Below are 14,883 nucleotides of genomic sequence, written 5' to 3'. Positions count from 1 at the left end.
TTGTCAAACCCGCTTGCATCGTATGCCATATCATGATGTACTGCAATGTTTATTGCCGTTGTGGAGCTGGGGCGGGTGTGATCTATGCAAAAAACATTAGAATAAGGCTGCCTGCATTGTTCCAAAGAAACAGCTAGCAGAAGCATTAAAAGATACAAATACTGCAGTATCAAGTATAAGCACCAATTCACTGCAAGAAACAAATCAAGTAATGAAGTTGCAGTTATAACTGCAGCTGCAGTTATAATTGAATACCTAGGATGCAAATCAATAAAGAAGAAAAAAAGCCAAACATTGCATCACAAAACTGGAAGAGTAGACTGGAAAATAAGATCACCAAGTTGAGATAAGATGCAACAACAGATGAAAGAAAAGAAGCTAGAGAACAAGAGGACCAAATAATATTTAATCAAGAAATACCTCTTAGAAACGTGGAAGATCAAGGAAGCACTGGAAATAATAAAGAAGCAAATAATAGTTTTAGCCAAAAAAATCAGCAGATACAAAACTCAAATTGCAAATTATTGGAAGAACCTCCAATTTTAATCTATTCAGAAACATTTCCATGGATTCCAGTGGATTGGAGTGGATTCCAGTGGATTCCAATAGATTAGAGAAACTGCAGTGGAGAATGGAGAAACTGCAGTGAATCAATCAGTACCTGACAAGGAAGAAATAGTCCAGTTCTGGGTGCAGATATGGGATAACCCAAAGAAATATAACAAGATATTGCAGTGGAATTTGGATTGGACAAATGTGCCACATTTACTACCAAACAAGGAAAAATAGTGAAAACTAAGATGCCCACAAAAATAGCAGTAGAATCTGGATGAAGATGATTACTACGAATACCTGGGTATTCTTCAAGCTAACAACATCAAGCACGCTGAAGTTCAAGAAAATATTAGAGGTGAATACATCAAAAGACTGAAAAAGATCTTAAACTCCAAACTCAATCAATCAATATCAATATCAACTTTATTTGATTAGTCAATCGACCATATCAAAGCGAGAAAAAGGACCACATCAGTCATCATAAAACTGTGATTGGTTAAAATACAATAAAATTGGCTAAAATAGAGGGAATTTGAATAAATAATAAGTTAAAATGCAGTTTAATCATGGATTGCTTGAGTTTGAGGCTGCTCTGTCCCCGAAAGAAATGCCGCCGAGCATCACAGTGTCCAAACTCAATAGAGGAAATACCATCAGGGCAATCCAGTCATTAGATACATAGTTGGAATAATGGACTGGACTCAAGCAGAACAAAAACAATGGACAGAAAGACCAGAAAAGTAATGGCTGTGAATCATATAATTTATCCTCACAGTGACATTGACAGGCGCCACCTACCAAGGCAAATAGGTGGGTGTGGAATTTTGCAAGTATATCAGATGATTAAAGAAAAAAAAATTGACTTTGAAAGAATTTCTGAAGGACTCTGAATATCCTAAGAAGATGCCCTGAAATCAATAAGCCAGGTCAGCATTTCAGAAAACCCCAACTCCAATTAAAACCTCTGAGACAAACTTTTTCTCAAAGTTCCCATTTATTAGAGTAGGGATACTAGCACATCTGGGAAAACTCTAATCTGAGAATTCCAGGTTTTCCCTCAGTAAATCAAAACCCCAAATCCATCCCCTGGTCACATCAGTCTATCACGTGGTCCAACCACCATCTATCCCAAATGGAGCCATCCCTTCAGCCACACCTCCTCCAGGTACAGGAAAACCATGACTTTGACTGAAAAGAAGAATGCTATTATGTCTAACTATATTCCCTCTACTAAATCCTCATTCCTAATTTCCCAAGCACAAGACTGTGGCAGCGTGGAAGCTTCTGATGCTAATATGTTTTCCAAAGCTAACAGGTGCCTCCCCCCCCCGAAGGAAAAACAAAAAACCTTGTATTATCAAAGGTTTGGGAGGAGCAGCTGAAACGGGTGTGATAAGAAAGTTTAGAACTAAGACGCCTTAAACAAGATCTAAGTATTGCCCACAAGATCATATGCTGCAACGTCCTGCCTGTCGGCGACTACTTCAGCTTCAACCACAACACAAGAGCAGACAACAGATTTAAACTTAATATTAACCGCTCCAAACTTGACTGTAAAAAATATGACTTCAGTAACCGAGTTGTCGAAGCGTGGAACTCATTACCGGACTCCATAGTGTCATCCCCAAACCCCCAACACTTTACCCTTAGATTATCTACAGTTGACTTATCCAGATTCCTAAGAGGTCAGTAAGGGGCGAGTACAAGTGCACTAGAGTGCCTTCCGACCCCTGTCCTATTGCTCTCCTATATCTCCTATACCTTTCATCTATTCCTATATCTCCTCCTCTACTCTTTCATTGATATGTTCTATTACTATGTCTTCTTTTCTATTATCTCTTAAATATATTTTACTATGAGTATCTCCTCTATAACCTTCATCATGTATTTTACTATGTGTATATAGATATATACCCACTAAAACCCTCATTGTGTATTGGACAAAATAAATAAATAAGGAAAATAAAACAGAGAAACTACAAAAAAGGGTTAATGCATTGTTTATCAAGCCACTTAACCTCCTCTCCCCCCTCCAGGATGATACTTTGGCTTATCGGAAAACTTATCATGAAATTGTTTTATTGATCTGTCAGCTTGCACATCCCAACTTTTAACTGAGACAGCTTCTGACAAAGGGTACCATTTCCAGAGTACTAAATACTGTAAAAGACCCTGGTGCAGTCTAGAGTCAAGAATCTTTTTTACTTTGTAATGCTCTTCACCTTCTATTATCAAAGTTTTGGGAGGAGCAGCTGATATAGGTTTTAAAGTAGATTTTACTGCCAGTTTCAATAAACTACTGTGAAACACTGGATGTATTTTTCCCTAGTATTTGAGAGAGGCTAAGTTGGACAGTTACAGGGTTAATAACTTTTATTATAGGAAAAGCACTGAGGAATTTAGGTCCATGTGCCTTGCTAGGTAACCTCAATCTTAGATATTCAGTTGGCAAATATACTTTGTCTCTTATTCGAAAAAGGCTGTGGAGACCTATGTTTATCTGCTTGAGTCTTATATTTTTCAGCTATTTCCGCCAAAGCTTAGTATTTTCCCACCTGCTTTTCGACGAGGCCATCCATTCTGCTAAGAACATGGAGGTGGGTGATTCTATAGGTAATTCATGCATAGGAACAAATATGATGTTTTAGCACCATTAGTCTCACAGCCCTGGGCATATAAATATTACTTCCTTTCCAAGCCAGTTCCTCCCTCAAAGTTAAGTGTTTGGATTTCTTTAAACCACCAACCACTTGATAGCACTGCTTTCAACTCTTCTGTCAACTTGTCTTCAGGTTGGAACTGCATCTAGTTTGTGCTCTAGTGTGTGCTTGGGCAGCTGGTCAGGCTTCACAGATCTCTTCCTGTTGGATGCCAAACTGGGGGGTTTTGGATAAAGCATCAGCCAATAGGTTCTTTCCCCCGGGTGTGTTTTTGGTTGAAGTTTTAAATTGTTTAAAATACTGAGCCCAGCACACTTGTTTGGGGGAAAGATTCCAAGGCGTCTTCAGCACCTGGAGATTTTTATGATCAGTTCACACTTCGAAGGGCTCCTTAACCCCCTCTAGAAAGTGTCTCCAAGATAAGAGAGCCCATTGCACTGCAAAAGCCTTTTTCTCCCATACTGTCCTTCTGCCTTTAGTGTCTGTTAAATTTTTTGACACATAAGTGCAAGGTGTGAATTCATTCTGAATGTTCTTTTGAAGTACAACAGCTGCTACCACTATGCATCAGTTTGGATTTTAAAAGGTTTATTTGGATGAGGATGCTGGAGGATTGCTTCTCTACAAACAGTTGCTTTAATTGTTCAAAAGATTTCTGACAATCCATTGTCCAAGCAATATTGTCCAAAGTTTTGGCTTGGTCAGAGATGGACCGGTTTTTAGTAACTCTGTTAACGGGAGTGCAACCTCTGCAAGGGAAGGGGTGATTTATCTATAAAAATTTACAAAACCCAGAGACCTTGGAGTTGCTTATGCATTCATATGGGGTTGCCAATCTAGCATAGCCTTCACCTTTCCAAATCCATTTCGATCCAGTGATCGGAAGCCCAGGTAGTCCATAGACTCCTTAGGGGATTCCCACTTTGACAGCTCACATGGAGTTTGGCCACTAAAAGCTTCTTCAGCCCTTGTCTGATTAGTTTGATAGGCTCTTTCGGGATTTTGCTGAATATAAGAATGTGATCTAAGTAAACAAGGATCCCTTATAGAGGTGTTCATGTAGTACCTCATTGATCAGTTGCATAAATACTGTGCAGGTTCCTTGAAATCCAAAAGGCATGACTCAGAATTATTGACTGAAACAGTCAATTATTGACTGAAACAGACTTAATTATGCTTAGATTATTAATACATTTCATTGATTGCAATAACCTGTTCTATGCTGACAAATAGTGCTTTCAACTGTTTGATTTTAACTCTCAAGATGAGCTCCTTGGAACTTAAACATGGAAATATTTACAAGTGACTGGAAGGACCTTTATGGAATTAAATGACCAATGATCACATTTTGTTTAATGGTTTCCAAATTGTATTGGTTTGTAATAATCACAAGGAATTAATTTCTCTTTATCTGAGATAAAAGATAAACTATAAATTTCAAGCAGGATTATGCTTTAAGAGACTTTCTCTGTTAGAAATTAAATTATTTCCCTAACTGTATAAGTTGCTACTTTTGACTCATTTCATCTTCATTCCCTCCCAAGCTCTCTAAGAGAGAGAAAATACTTACTTGATAAAAATCACTTTCGAAGATGGGGGAATACTGAAACATGTTATATTCCCCCCGCCGTAATAAGTTTTCAAGTGACTGCATTCTTCTATAGAAAAAGCTCTTTGCTCAGGTTGCTTCAGGCCCAACACCTCAAAGCTCTTAGAGCTGTAAAGGAAAAAATGCTATTCAGAAACATGGCTAATCTGGAATCCATATGTGAATATTTACCTTGCAAAATCTGATATTAATTTAAGCAATAAGATTTTAAGTTATATGTGAAACACTTTGAAATGCAAATGAAAATCACTTTTCCAAATTTCTTTGGAGTTCAAATTGGAATATTTTGCATATCTTAGAATCCTTGGAACATTTTCCATTTGATTTTTTTAAAATATTCATCAAAGACATAGGTATTGAGGCACATAAATTATAATTTGAAAGTATCATATTTGCCTATTATTTAATTATGTTTTTAAAGACAGAAAACTTAAATTTGCCATGAAAAAACTTCCTTTCCATAAAACTATTGAGAATTCTTCACTCAATAAGTTAAAAAAGCAAAAATATCTTTGTAGGAATGCTTATTTATGAAGTTGAGTTGCAATTGTTTATTTTCACCCCAGGAAAAATAAATAAATAAATAGAGCCATTCAGAACAGTAAATTTGGATATGCACTGCAGGAACATCCCAGGATGCTTTAGATTTGATGCTCTAGGGACCAAAATATACTTTTCTTCTCCTGCTCATGATATTCCCAGATCACCCTGAAGCTGGTTTCTCATTGTACTAGCATTGACTTATATACAATATACAGTGTATGAAATACAATACAATAATATACAGTATATGAAAGACAGAGTCCAGATTTTCTTGTTAAAGGAGATCACAACATAAGGGACACCTTTTATCAAATATGTTACTTGGTGTTCAAGTAACTCCCATGGTCAAGCGACCATTCATTTGAAAAATACGTGAAATAAAATAGATCCTTCTTAGTCATGTTTTGTATACTAAAGCCCTCAGTTTCATACCTTCTTTCTTTTCAGCAGGGTTGGGTTCTTCTCCATGGGATTCTCAGGAGATGTAGTTTCCACATTCTCCAGTTAAGAGTTGCTTAGAAATCTCGGAAGTAAGTGGCTTTGCAACTACCGTAGTAGCCTGATGTCATTTTTAGAGTATAAGAAAAGGATAATGGGATTTGTCTATATGTTGCTGACTCAACTTAGATGTGTCATTCAGGGAACAGCAAAAATATGTGTGTGGTTTTTTTCCCAGTCAGAAAAGTTGTTGCTAAATTTATTTCAAGGCTGCAGCTTTTAGCAATTTTTTTACTGTGGCCTTTTTCATCAAAACTGTTTCGTTATAATTAATATGCGATTATTTTTAATGTAATTTCATCAGACTACTTTTTGGTGGACTACTTCAACTTTGAATTTCACAATTGAGTAAGTATATCTATCCTGGAACTTCATTTTGATTTCATGTACAGTTTCCAATTGCTAATTTCTTCTAATCACTAATTTTATATGACAGACCTTCATACTTCCATTTCATTCCCAGATTGTTGTTGAAACAAGTGTGTTCAGTCTGCAGCCCACAGGTCACAAGATCATAAATATTCTAACATTATTATGAGTTTATATACATTAACAATATTACATATTTTATAAATGGCTCAAAACAATTCCTTTACTCAATGTGGTCCAAGTAACCCATGTTTTAAAGTAATCTTTGATGAGTTCAGTTTTAAAATAGAGCTTTCTTCCTTTGTTAACACAGTTTTTACTTCAACATAATTTAGCATGTTTCTTGGATAATGTTGTTGATATGGTACGATCTGTCCAGCTTTTCTTAAGCAGTTTATTCTTCTCTGAGTAATCCCCCTCCCCTCCAATCATTGGGCATGGCTTTAATTGGAGGAGGGGTCTGGATAACTGACTTGTAAAGAGATTTCTGCTTGTACAATACATTGATTGTTTCCCCCAACCCTCTGTAAGGCACTGTATTGGTGTCTGAGCCTATTATTATTATTTATTAGATTTGTATGCCGCCCTTCTCCCATGACTTGGGGCGGCTCACAGGATACAAAAACAACACAACAACAAATCTAATCAATTAAAAACTACTACTAAAATCCCATATATAATAAAATCAGTCAGCCAATTCATTCACAACCACACATTACATCTCATAAACAGAGGAAGGGAGCTTGGTCTAATTGCCCCATGCCTGGCGACATAAATGTATTTTGAGGCTCTTGCGAAAGGTGAGGAGGGGGGCAGTGCGAATCTCTGGAGGGAGCTGATTCCAGAGGGCCGGGGCTGCCACAGAGAAGGCTCTTCCCCTGGGCCTGCCAGATGACATTGTCTAGCCGATGGGACCCAGAGAAGGCCAACTCTGTGGGACCTAACCGGTCGCTGGGATTCATGTGGCAGAAGGCAGTCCTGTAAGTAATCTAGTCCAATGCCATCTAGGGCTTTATAGGATATCACCAACACTTTGAATTGTTTCTGGAAACCAATAGGCAACCAGTGCAGTCCGCGGAGTGTTGGAGAGACATGGGTGTATCTGGGCAGACCCATGACCACTTGCGCAGGTGCATTCTGCACGATTTGAAGTTTGAACACTCTTCAGAGGTAACCCTATACGTGTGTCTTATAAATACTAAACATAAGTTTAGATTTTTTTAAAAAATGGAATAAACCAACATTTTAATAACCTGTTAAGCACTCTGTTCAGAAAATGGTAGCCTAGAACTGCACCTATTGATTAAATTGAGAAAGAAAGCTGAATTCTGTCAAAATTGTTTTGTTACAAGTTAGCATGTTATAAGTTTTCTTTTCTTTTTGCTACTAAGGAGCCCACATATTTACAGGTTTATCATATGCAGGGGTATAATTTTGCCTCTTCCAAAAGCTACTCCTAGATCCTTCCTCTATCACTTTCTCTGCACCTATTCATAGATAAGAGACATTAAGGAGAGATGGAGGGATGAATTTTTATATTTTATTATTGTTGTGAGCCGCTCCGATTCTCCGGAGAGGGGTGACATACAAATCTAATAAATTATTATTATTATAAGCTCTCCTGATCTTTCTGCTTGACACTGCTGCTTCCTTATGTGTTATCCTGCATACTGTCTCTTTGCTTGTAACTTGTCATTCAGATTTAGTGCATTTAAAGAAGCAATAAACTTATGTTCAGAAATATCCTAGCAGATCACAAGTGAAGGACACATCCACGCTCTAAAATGTGCAGTGTGACCAATAGCTAACCACAGTGATGAGTTTAAAAAAAAATTACTATGGGTTCTGTGGATGTGGCTTGATTGGCACACATGGCTTGGTGGTCGTGTGACTGAATGGGCGTAGCTACTTGGTCATGTGACTGGATGGACGTGGCTGGTTGGTCTGGGTTAGAGTACTCCTGAACTGGTGCAAACTGGTAGAAGCCTACCAATGGAATGGAAGTGAGAAACCAGAGCTCTTTAAATAATACTATCCAGAGATACCTGTTATCTAATTAGATTGTAAGGTCTAAGCTCCCCATTAAATGCTTCTGCACATGAACCCCTAGAAACAGGCCAATGTTTTTGAATCACTCTGATAACTAAGGAAATACTTAATTTTTCACTTTGAGGAAATAACAAAATAACAAAATCTTAATCACAAAATGCATTTTAAAGTCTTTAAAACACATACACACAACTAACCATCCAAGAGACTGAATAGAAATGCTGAGAAGCTTCTTATTACAGAAAAAAGTGGGTGGTATATAGCTTCCTCAATCTTGGCTTCTCTGGCTCTCTCTCTCTCTCTGTGTCTCTGTGTTAATTATGTATATAACCCATATACTATCAACATAACATATAAGCTATATATATTTTCATTTGTTACAAGAATATGTTGTCCAGGTATGGCAACTTATCATTTTGTTTTGTTCCATTTCATTTCCACAGAGCTCAACTTGCATTAGCCTTCCAATATCAATAACCCAGAGACTTATTTCTCATTTGAGAAGCATGAAAATGACCCTCCCTGTTTTTCCCTGGGAGGAAGGCAGGGAATCAATCACATATTTACATCCTTATACAACAGCATGGAACTACCATAATTGCATTTCATTGACTTCCCTCAACTAATTTGCACATTACTTTCATGGCCGAAAATTCCTAAGTGGCTCTAAAAGTTGTCTTTCTTTCTCCTTAGCCCAAATACCTGCTGAAACCAGATGGGGAACAGGACCAGGACTTGCTGAGACATGCCAGGGATAATTAAAAGGGCTCCCCATAACCAGCCGGTTTGACCTTCACTCATTCATTCACATATCCTACTCAGACAGGCTGGCTGACAGCCTGACTGTACCTAGCACATTTATTACTAGTCCAGATCAAAGACAAGGGCCAGAGGGAATGAAAAGGAGTGGTGAAGTTGTCCCATCCCCAGTGCCTCTCCTCTTGTTCCTCTGGGTGCCATTGCAATATTGCTTGAGGTATCATCAGGAATAGATCCCAAATGAGATATCAAAGTAGGGGGGCATCAAGGGTGTCCACAGAGGGCATCCCTTAACCCAGCTAAAACTCCCACCCATGCTTATCCCCTAGCATTTAAGAGCATAAAGAGGAATCCAGTCCAGAGGCAAATAGTTTTGTAGTACTCACACAATCTAGCCTGCTCGCTGCCTGGCCTCTGCCTCTTGCAGAGAACTCAGCTCTGCTCCCCAAGCCATGACTCCACTGCTAGATCATTTCTAAACAAAACTAGTGCAAGAAGCACTTCTCTCCAGCACAATTTACTGAAGTCTTCTTAAATGGTTGGATTTTTATTAATTTGGAATTGGCTGAAAGTATATTTAAAGTCTGCCTCCGGACTTCCGTGTTTTTGTAATGCTGCAGGGGAATCCCAGCAGCGCAAACACGGGTGCTTCACAGGCAACAGAAGTCCAGAGGTGGGGTTTCCAGTGAGGGGAGACTCAGCGAAATTGCAGCATCACAAAACCACGGAAGTCCTCAAAACCCCACCTCTGGACTTCCGTGTTTTTGTGATGCTGCAATTTTGCTGAGGCTCCCCTCACTGGGAAACCCCACCTCCGGATTTCTGTTGCCAGCGAAGTGCCCATTTTTGTACTGCTGGGATTCCCCTGAGGCTCCCCTCACTGGAAACCCCACCTCCGGACTTCCAGTGCCAGTGAAGCACTCATTTTTGCGCTTCTGGGATTTCCCTGCAGCATCACAAAAGCACGGAAGTCTGGAGGTGGGATTTCCCATGAAGGGGAGCCTCAGGGGAATCCCAGCAGTGCAAAAACGGGCGCTTCAGCTGGCAAAAGGGGTGAGTTTTGGGCTTGCACGCATTAATAGCTTTTCCATTGATTCCTATGGGAAACGTTATTTCGTCTTACAATCTTTTCACCTTACAAACCTTGTTGTGGAACCAATTAAGTTCTGTACTTCCCTTGATAATTTATGCCTACATGTATAGTGCGTATGAACTCTGTATATACAGTACATAACATTAAAACAAATCCCAAGATGGGTGAAAGGCCAAAGAAAGAATGATCAATTCCTAATTTCTCAGTTAAATAAGGAAAACGTGCAGTTCTGATGGCTAATACCAGAAGGTATTTTAATTACCTGGCAAGAGAAAAAAATTAAAATATATACACTAGACAAAGTGAGAGAGTATTTTTGAACATCATTTTGGAATTGAAGATGAGCAAGAGTATAGGGAAGAATCTGAAAATAGGAGTCAGGAGGAGTGCCAAGAAGAAGAGTGGGAACAAGAAGAAACAAGAGAACAGGGAAAACAAACCAATAGTAAAGAAGGAACAAGAGAAAAAGTACAAAGAGAAAAAAGATATACTAGTTTAAGAATGACTAATAAGGAAATAGAAGAGGAGATAAGAATAGTTTTGATAAACATAAATAAATAAATAAATAAATGAATGAATGAATGAATGAATAAATAAAAAATAAAATAAATTTAAAAAGGGTTAAATTCACCAAGCAAAAGAAAGCAGGTTTTTCCAAAATTGTGAAGATTGGATTTGGATTTAAAAACTTAAATTATATGTCCCAGAAAAAGAGAAATAATAATAATAATAATAATAATAAAAATAATAATAATAATAATAATAATAAAAATAATAATAATAATAATAATTTATTAGACTTGTATGCCACCCCTCTCCGAAGACTTGATGATGATGATTATCATCATCATCAAACTGCAATGACTCTGGCATAAGCCACTGAATGTGGTCCCAGTGGTCCTTGGTATACAGGGCACAGTGCCAAAAGATCTTAGCTGACATTTGAAAACCATTGGAATTGACAAAATTTCCATCTATCAACTGCAAAAGGCCACTTTACTGGGGTTGGCACACATGAATTCGCCGCAACATCATGCAGTCCTAGGTGCTTGGGAAGTTCCTGACTGGCGATGAAACACGAAACCCAGCATAGTGATCTTGTTTGCTTTGTTGTATTATAAATAATAACAATAACAACAACAACAACAACAACAACAACAATAATAAATCAAAACAAATGCATACAGATGAGGAAGGAAGGATCTTATTGATTGTAACAGAAACAGAACAAAAGAAAATATTATTGGTTTCAATATACTATTGCTCTGCCGTCAGGCATGGGGGAATTGAGACATCTCCCCTGGGCCTATACAATTCATGTATGGTATGTTTGTGTGTATGTCTGCTTTAATAACAGGTTTTTAAAAATGTTTTTAAATTATTAGATTTGTCTTGAATTGTTCTATTGTTGTTGTGAGCCACCCCGAGTCTATGGAGAGGGGCGGCATACAAATATAATAAATAAATAAATGAATGAATGAATAAATGAATGAATAAATAAATAAGCACCAAAATAATAATTAAAGGGAAATTTATAGAAAGATACATAATGTAATTAGGGAATTGGAATATGAACACATTTGTTTTCTTGGGGACTTTATAGAAATGGGAAAAGATTATAAAATGAAATATTGAATATTATGAATAATATGTATAAAAGAAAATGAAAAATTGAAGGGGGAAATATCGTACAAGAAAAAATGTTTTAACAATGCCAAAATGTGGATAAAAAGGAAATTGTACAAATTTCTGTGTTTGCCTAAAAAAAGTCTAATATTTTTTTTAAAAAAGAAACCCACCACTGCCTAAACCTGCCATTCAAAGCATCATCTACAGTTACCCAGAAAAGCCATTGCTTCCATTTTTTTTCACTACTAAAAATAAATAAAGTCAGAGGAATCTATCAATCACTTTACTTAACTTGTTCACATTAAATTACAAGGAGACTACATTTTTCTGCCTCATTGCTGAGGCATAAGAGAACTTGGGCATCGGGACAATAAAATTTATGCTAGCCTGGTTTTCTGCTAAACCAAGGACTGATGCATTACAATTTAATGTACTATGTGTCAGAGCTGCCTTGGTTCAATTCCCAGGAAAGAAAAACCCTTGGCGCCACAGATTTAGAGAAAAGTACTTTTACTAGGAACAAACTGAATGCAAACATTTTCGAGCAATCTCTGCGGCACCAGAGTGAGAAACAGCATAGACAAAGATAGAGTATACAGCCCAGCCTCCTGATAGCTGGGCAACTGGAGGCCATTGCACACTAGAGCCAAATGATCTCATGGCCTTTGAGCAGTTGCAAAACTGCTGTTGTGGCCCACCAGCAGCTATCAGAGCTGGCAGCAAATTCGGACAGTGAGGAGGTTGGGAAAGAACATGAGCCGGGCCTGGGGGAAGGCTCTGGTAAATGCTCTGCATCAGAGACAGAGATGTGGCTAGGGCCATCTGACAGTTATCAGCTACCTTCAGAGTTGAAGATAAGTGGGGCTGAAGAACAACTGGAGCCTGTTCCGATGTCCATATGTGCAGAGCTATCAGGAGAAGGGAACAATTAAGAAACAGAGATTGACTTGGGAGTAAAAGCACAATTGGATGCTGAATGGACCCTCCCATATGAAACAAATAGGAGCAAAAGGGGAGTGATGTTTGGAGGAGACAATTCATATTCATGTGAAGATTGGCTTATCTGAGTTGGGCTTCCCAGAGACTCCTTGCCAAGTATTTCTATGTACAGTATTGTGTCAAGAATCTATTGGCTGGCAACTATCCAAGGATTGAGATATTCTGTGGCTGCAATTTAACCTTGAAAGACTGTTTTCTGGGACTTTGCTAGATGTGAATGTTTGCTAAATAAAAATAGTTTTTTCCAGCACAAGGAGTTTGTGTTGTACTTTGGTGAAACCTAGGTCAGAACAACTGCAATGTAAATTCTCCACAGTTCTCCCATTCTCCCTTATTTTATGGCCTTATGGCCATCCCCTTACAATATAATACTATAGATGGATATAGCATTGCTTCCAGCTGTAGGGATTCAGCTCCAGTGATCTTAGAAGCCGATGTCTTAGAAGAATTTGAACGATTAAAGATAAATAAGGCAATGGGTCCAGATGGCATCCATCCCAGAGTTCTTAAAGAACTCAGATTTGTCATTGCTACCCCCCCTGACTGATTTGTTTAACCAATCCGTTAACAGGAGATGTTCCTGAGGATTGGAGACTGGCCAGTGTTGTGCCTATCCAGAAGAAGGGCAGTAGAGAAGAAGCTGGTAACTACAGGCTAGTTAGCTTGACATCAGTTGTAGTTAAAATGATGGAGACTCTACTCAAAAAGAGGATAAATCAGCACCTAAAAAAACAATAACTTATTGGACCCAAATCAGCATGGCTTTACTGAAGGCAAATCATGTCAGACTAATCTCATTGATTTCTTTGACTATGTCACAAAGGTGTTGGATGAAGGTAGTGCCGTGGATATTGCCTATCTGGACTTCAGCAAAGCCTTTGATACGGTCCCACATAAAGAGCTGATAGATAAATTAGTGAAGATTGGACTTAATCCCTGGATAGTTCAGTGGATTTGCAGCTGGCTGAATGTAGACATCAGAGTATTCAGAGCAAGCGGTGTGCCACAAGAGTCTGTTCTGGGTCCTATTCTTTTTAATATGTTTGTGAGTGACATGGGGGAAGGTTTGGTAGGCAAAGTTTGCCTATTTGCCGATGAGTCTAAAGTGTGCAATAGGGTTGATATTCCTGGAGGCGTCTGTAGGAAAAGCAAGTAGGATGCTTGGCTGCATAGCTAGAGGTATAACAAGCATGAAGAGGGAGATTGTGATCCCGCTATATAGAGCGCTGGTGAGACATTTGGAATACTGTGTTCAGTTCTGGAGACCTCACCTACAAAAAGATATTGACAAAATTGAACGGGTCCAAAGACAAGCTACAAGAATGGTGGAAGGTCTTAAGCATAAAATGTATCAGGAAAGACTTAATGAACTCAATCTGTATAGTCTGGAGGACAGAAGGAAAAGCGGGGACATGATCGAAACATTTAAATATGTTAAAGGGTTAAATAAGGTTCAGGAGGGAAGTATTTTTAATAGGAAAGTGAACACAAGAATAGGGGGACACAATCTGAAGTTAGTTGGGGGAAAGATCAAAAGCAAGATGAGAAAATATTATTTTATTGAAAGAGTAGTAGATCCTTGGAACAAACTTCCAGCAGACGTGGTTGGTAAATCCACAGTAAGTGAATTTAAACATGCCTGGGATAAACATATATCCATCCTAAGATTAAATACAGGAAACAGTATAAGAGCAGACTAGATGGACCATGAGGTTTTTTTCTGCCATCAATCTTCTATGTTTCTATGTTTCTATGTTTCTATGTTTCTATGTTTCTATGTTTCTATGTTTCTATGTTTCTATGTTTCTATGTTTCTATGTTTCTATGTTTCTATGTTTCTATGTTTCTATGTTTCTATGTTTCTATGTTTCTATGTTTCTATGTTTCTATGTTTCTATGTTTCTATGTTTCTATGTTTCTATGTTTCTATGTTTCTATGTTTCTATGTTTCTATGTTTCTATGTTTCTATGTTTCTATGTTTCTATGTTTCTATGTTTCTATGTTTCTATGTTTCTATGTTTCTATGTTTCTATGTTTCTATGTTTCTATGTTTCTATGTTTCTATGTTTCTATGTTTCTATGTATAGCAGCAAGCAGCAAGCTACCTGACATTTGGGTC

The 14,883-nt window shown here is 38.0% G+C and overlaps 2 protein-coding genes across 2 annotated transcripts in view; one reads left to right on the top strand and one right to left on the bottom strand.

Annotated features, from left to right (window-relative positions):
- Positions 1–4,869, bottom strand: part of LOC139175739 (uncharacterized) — a 29,948-nt gene extending 25,079 nt beyond the window's left edge. Inside the window, exon 1 of the mRNA XM_070766977.1 lies at positions 4,786–4,869. Within this exon, the coding sequence (XP_070623078.1) occupies positions 4,786–4,869 (84 nt within the window). The remainder of the gene's footprint in view (positions 1–4,785) is intronic.
- Positions 1–14,883, top strand: part of LOC139175738 (acid-sensing ion channel 2-like) — a 198,292-nt gene that overhangs the window by 167,027 nt on the left and 16,382 nt on the right. Inside the window, exons 4-5 of the mRNA XM_070766976.1 lie at positions 3,080–3,152; positions 5,818–5,897. Coding sequence (XP_070623077.1) covers positions 3,080–3,142 — 63 coding nt within the window. The 3' untranslated portion in view covers positions 3,143–3,152; positions 5,818–5,897. The remainder of the gene's footprint in view (positions 1–3,079; positions 3,153–5,817; positions 5,898–14,883) is intronic.

Source organism: Erythrolamprus reginae, chromosome Z, assembly GCF_031021105.1.
Source record: "Erythrolamprus reginae isolate rEryReg1 chromosome Z, rEryReg1.hap1, whole genome shotgun sequence".
Lineage (NCBI taxonomy): Eukaryota > Metazoa > Chordata > Lepidosauria > Squamata > Dipsadidae > Erythrolamprus > Erythrolamprus reginae.
This window is presented reverse-complemented; position numbering and strand designations above follow the sequence as displayed.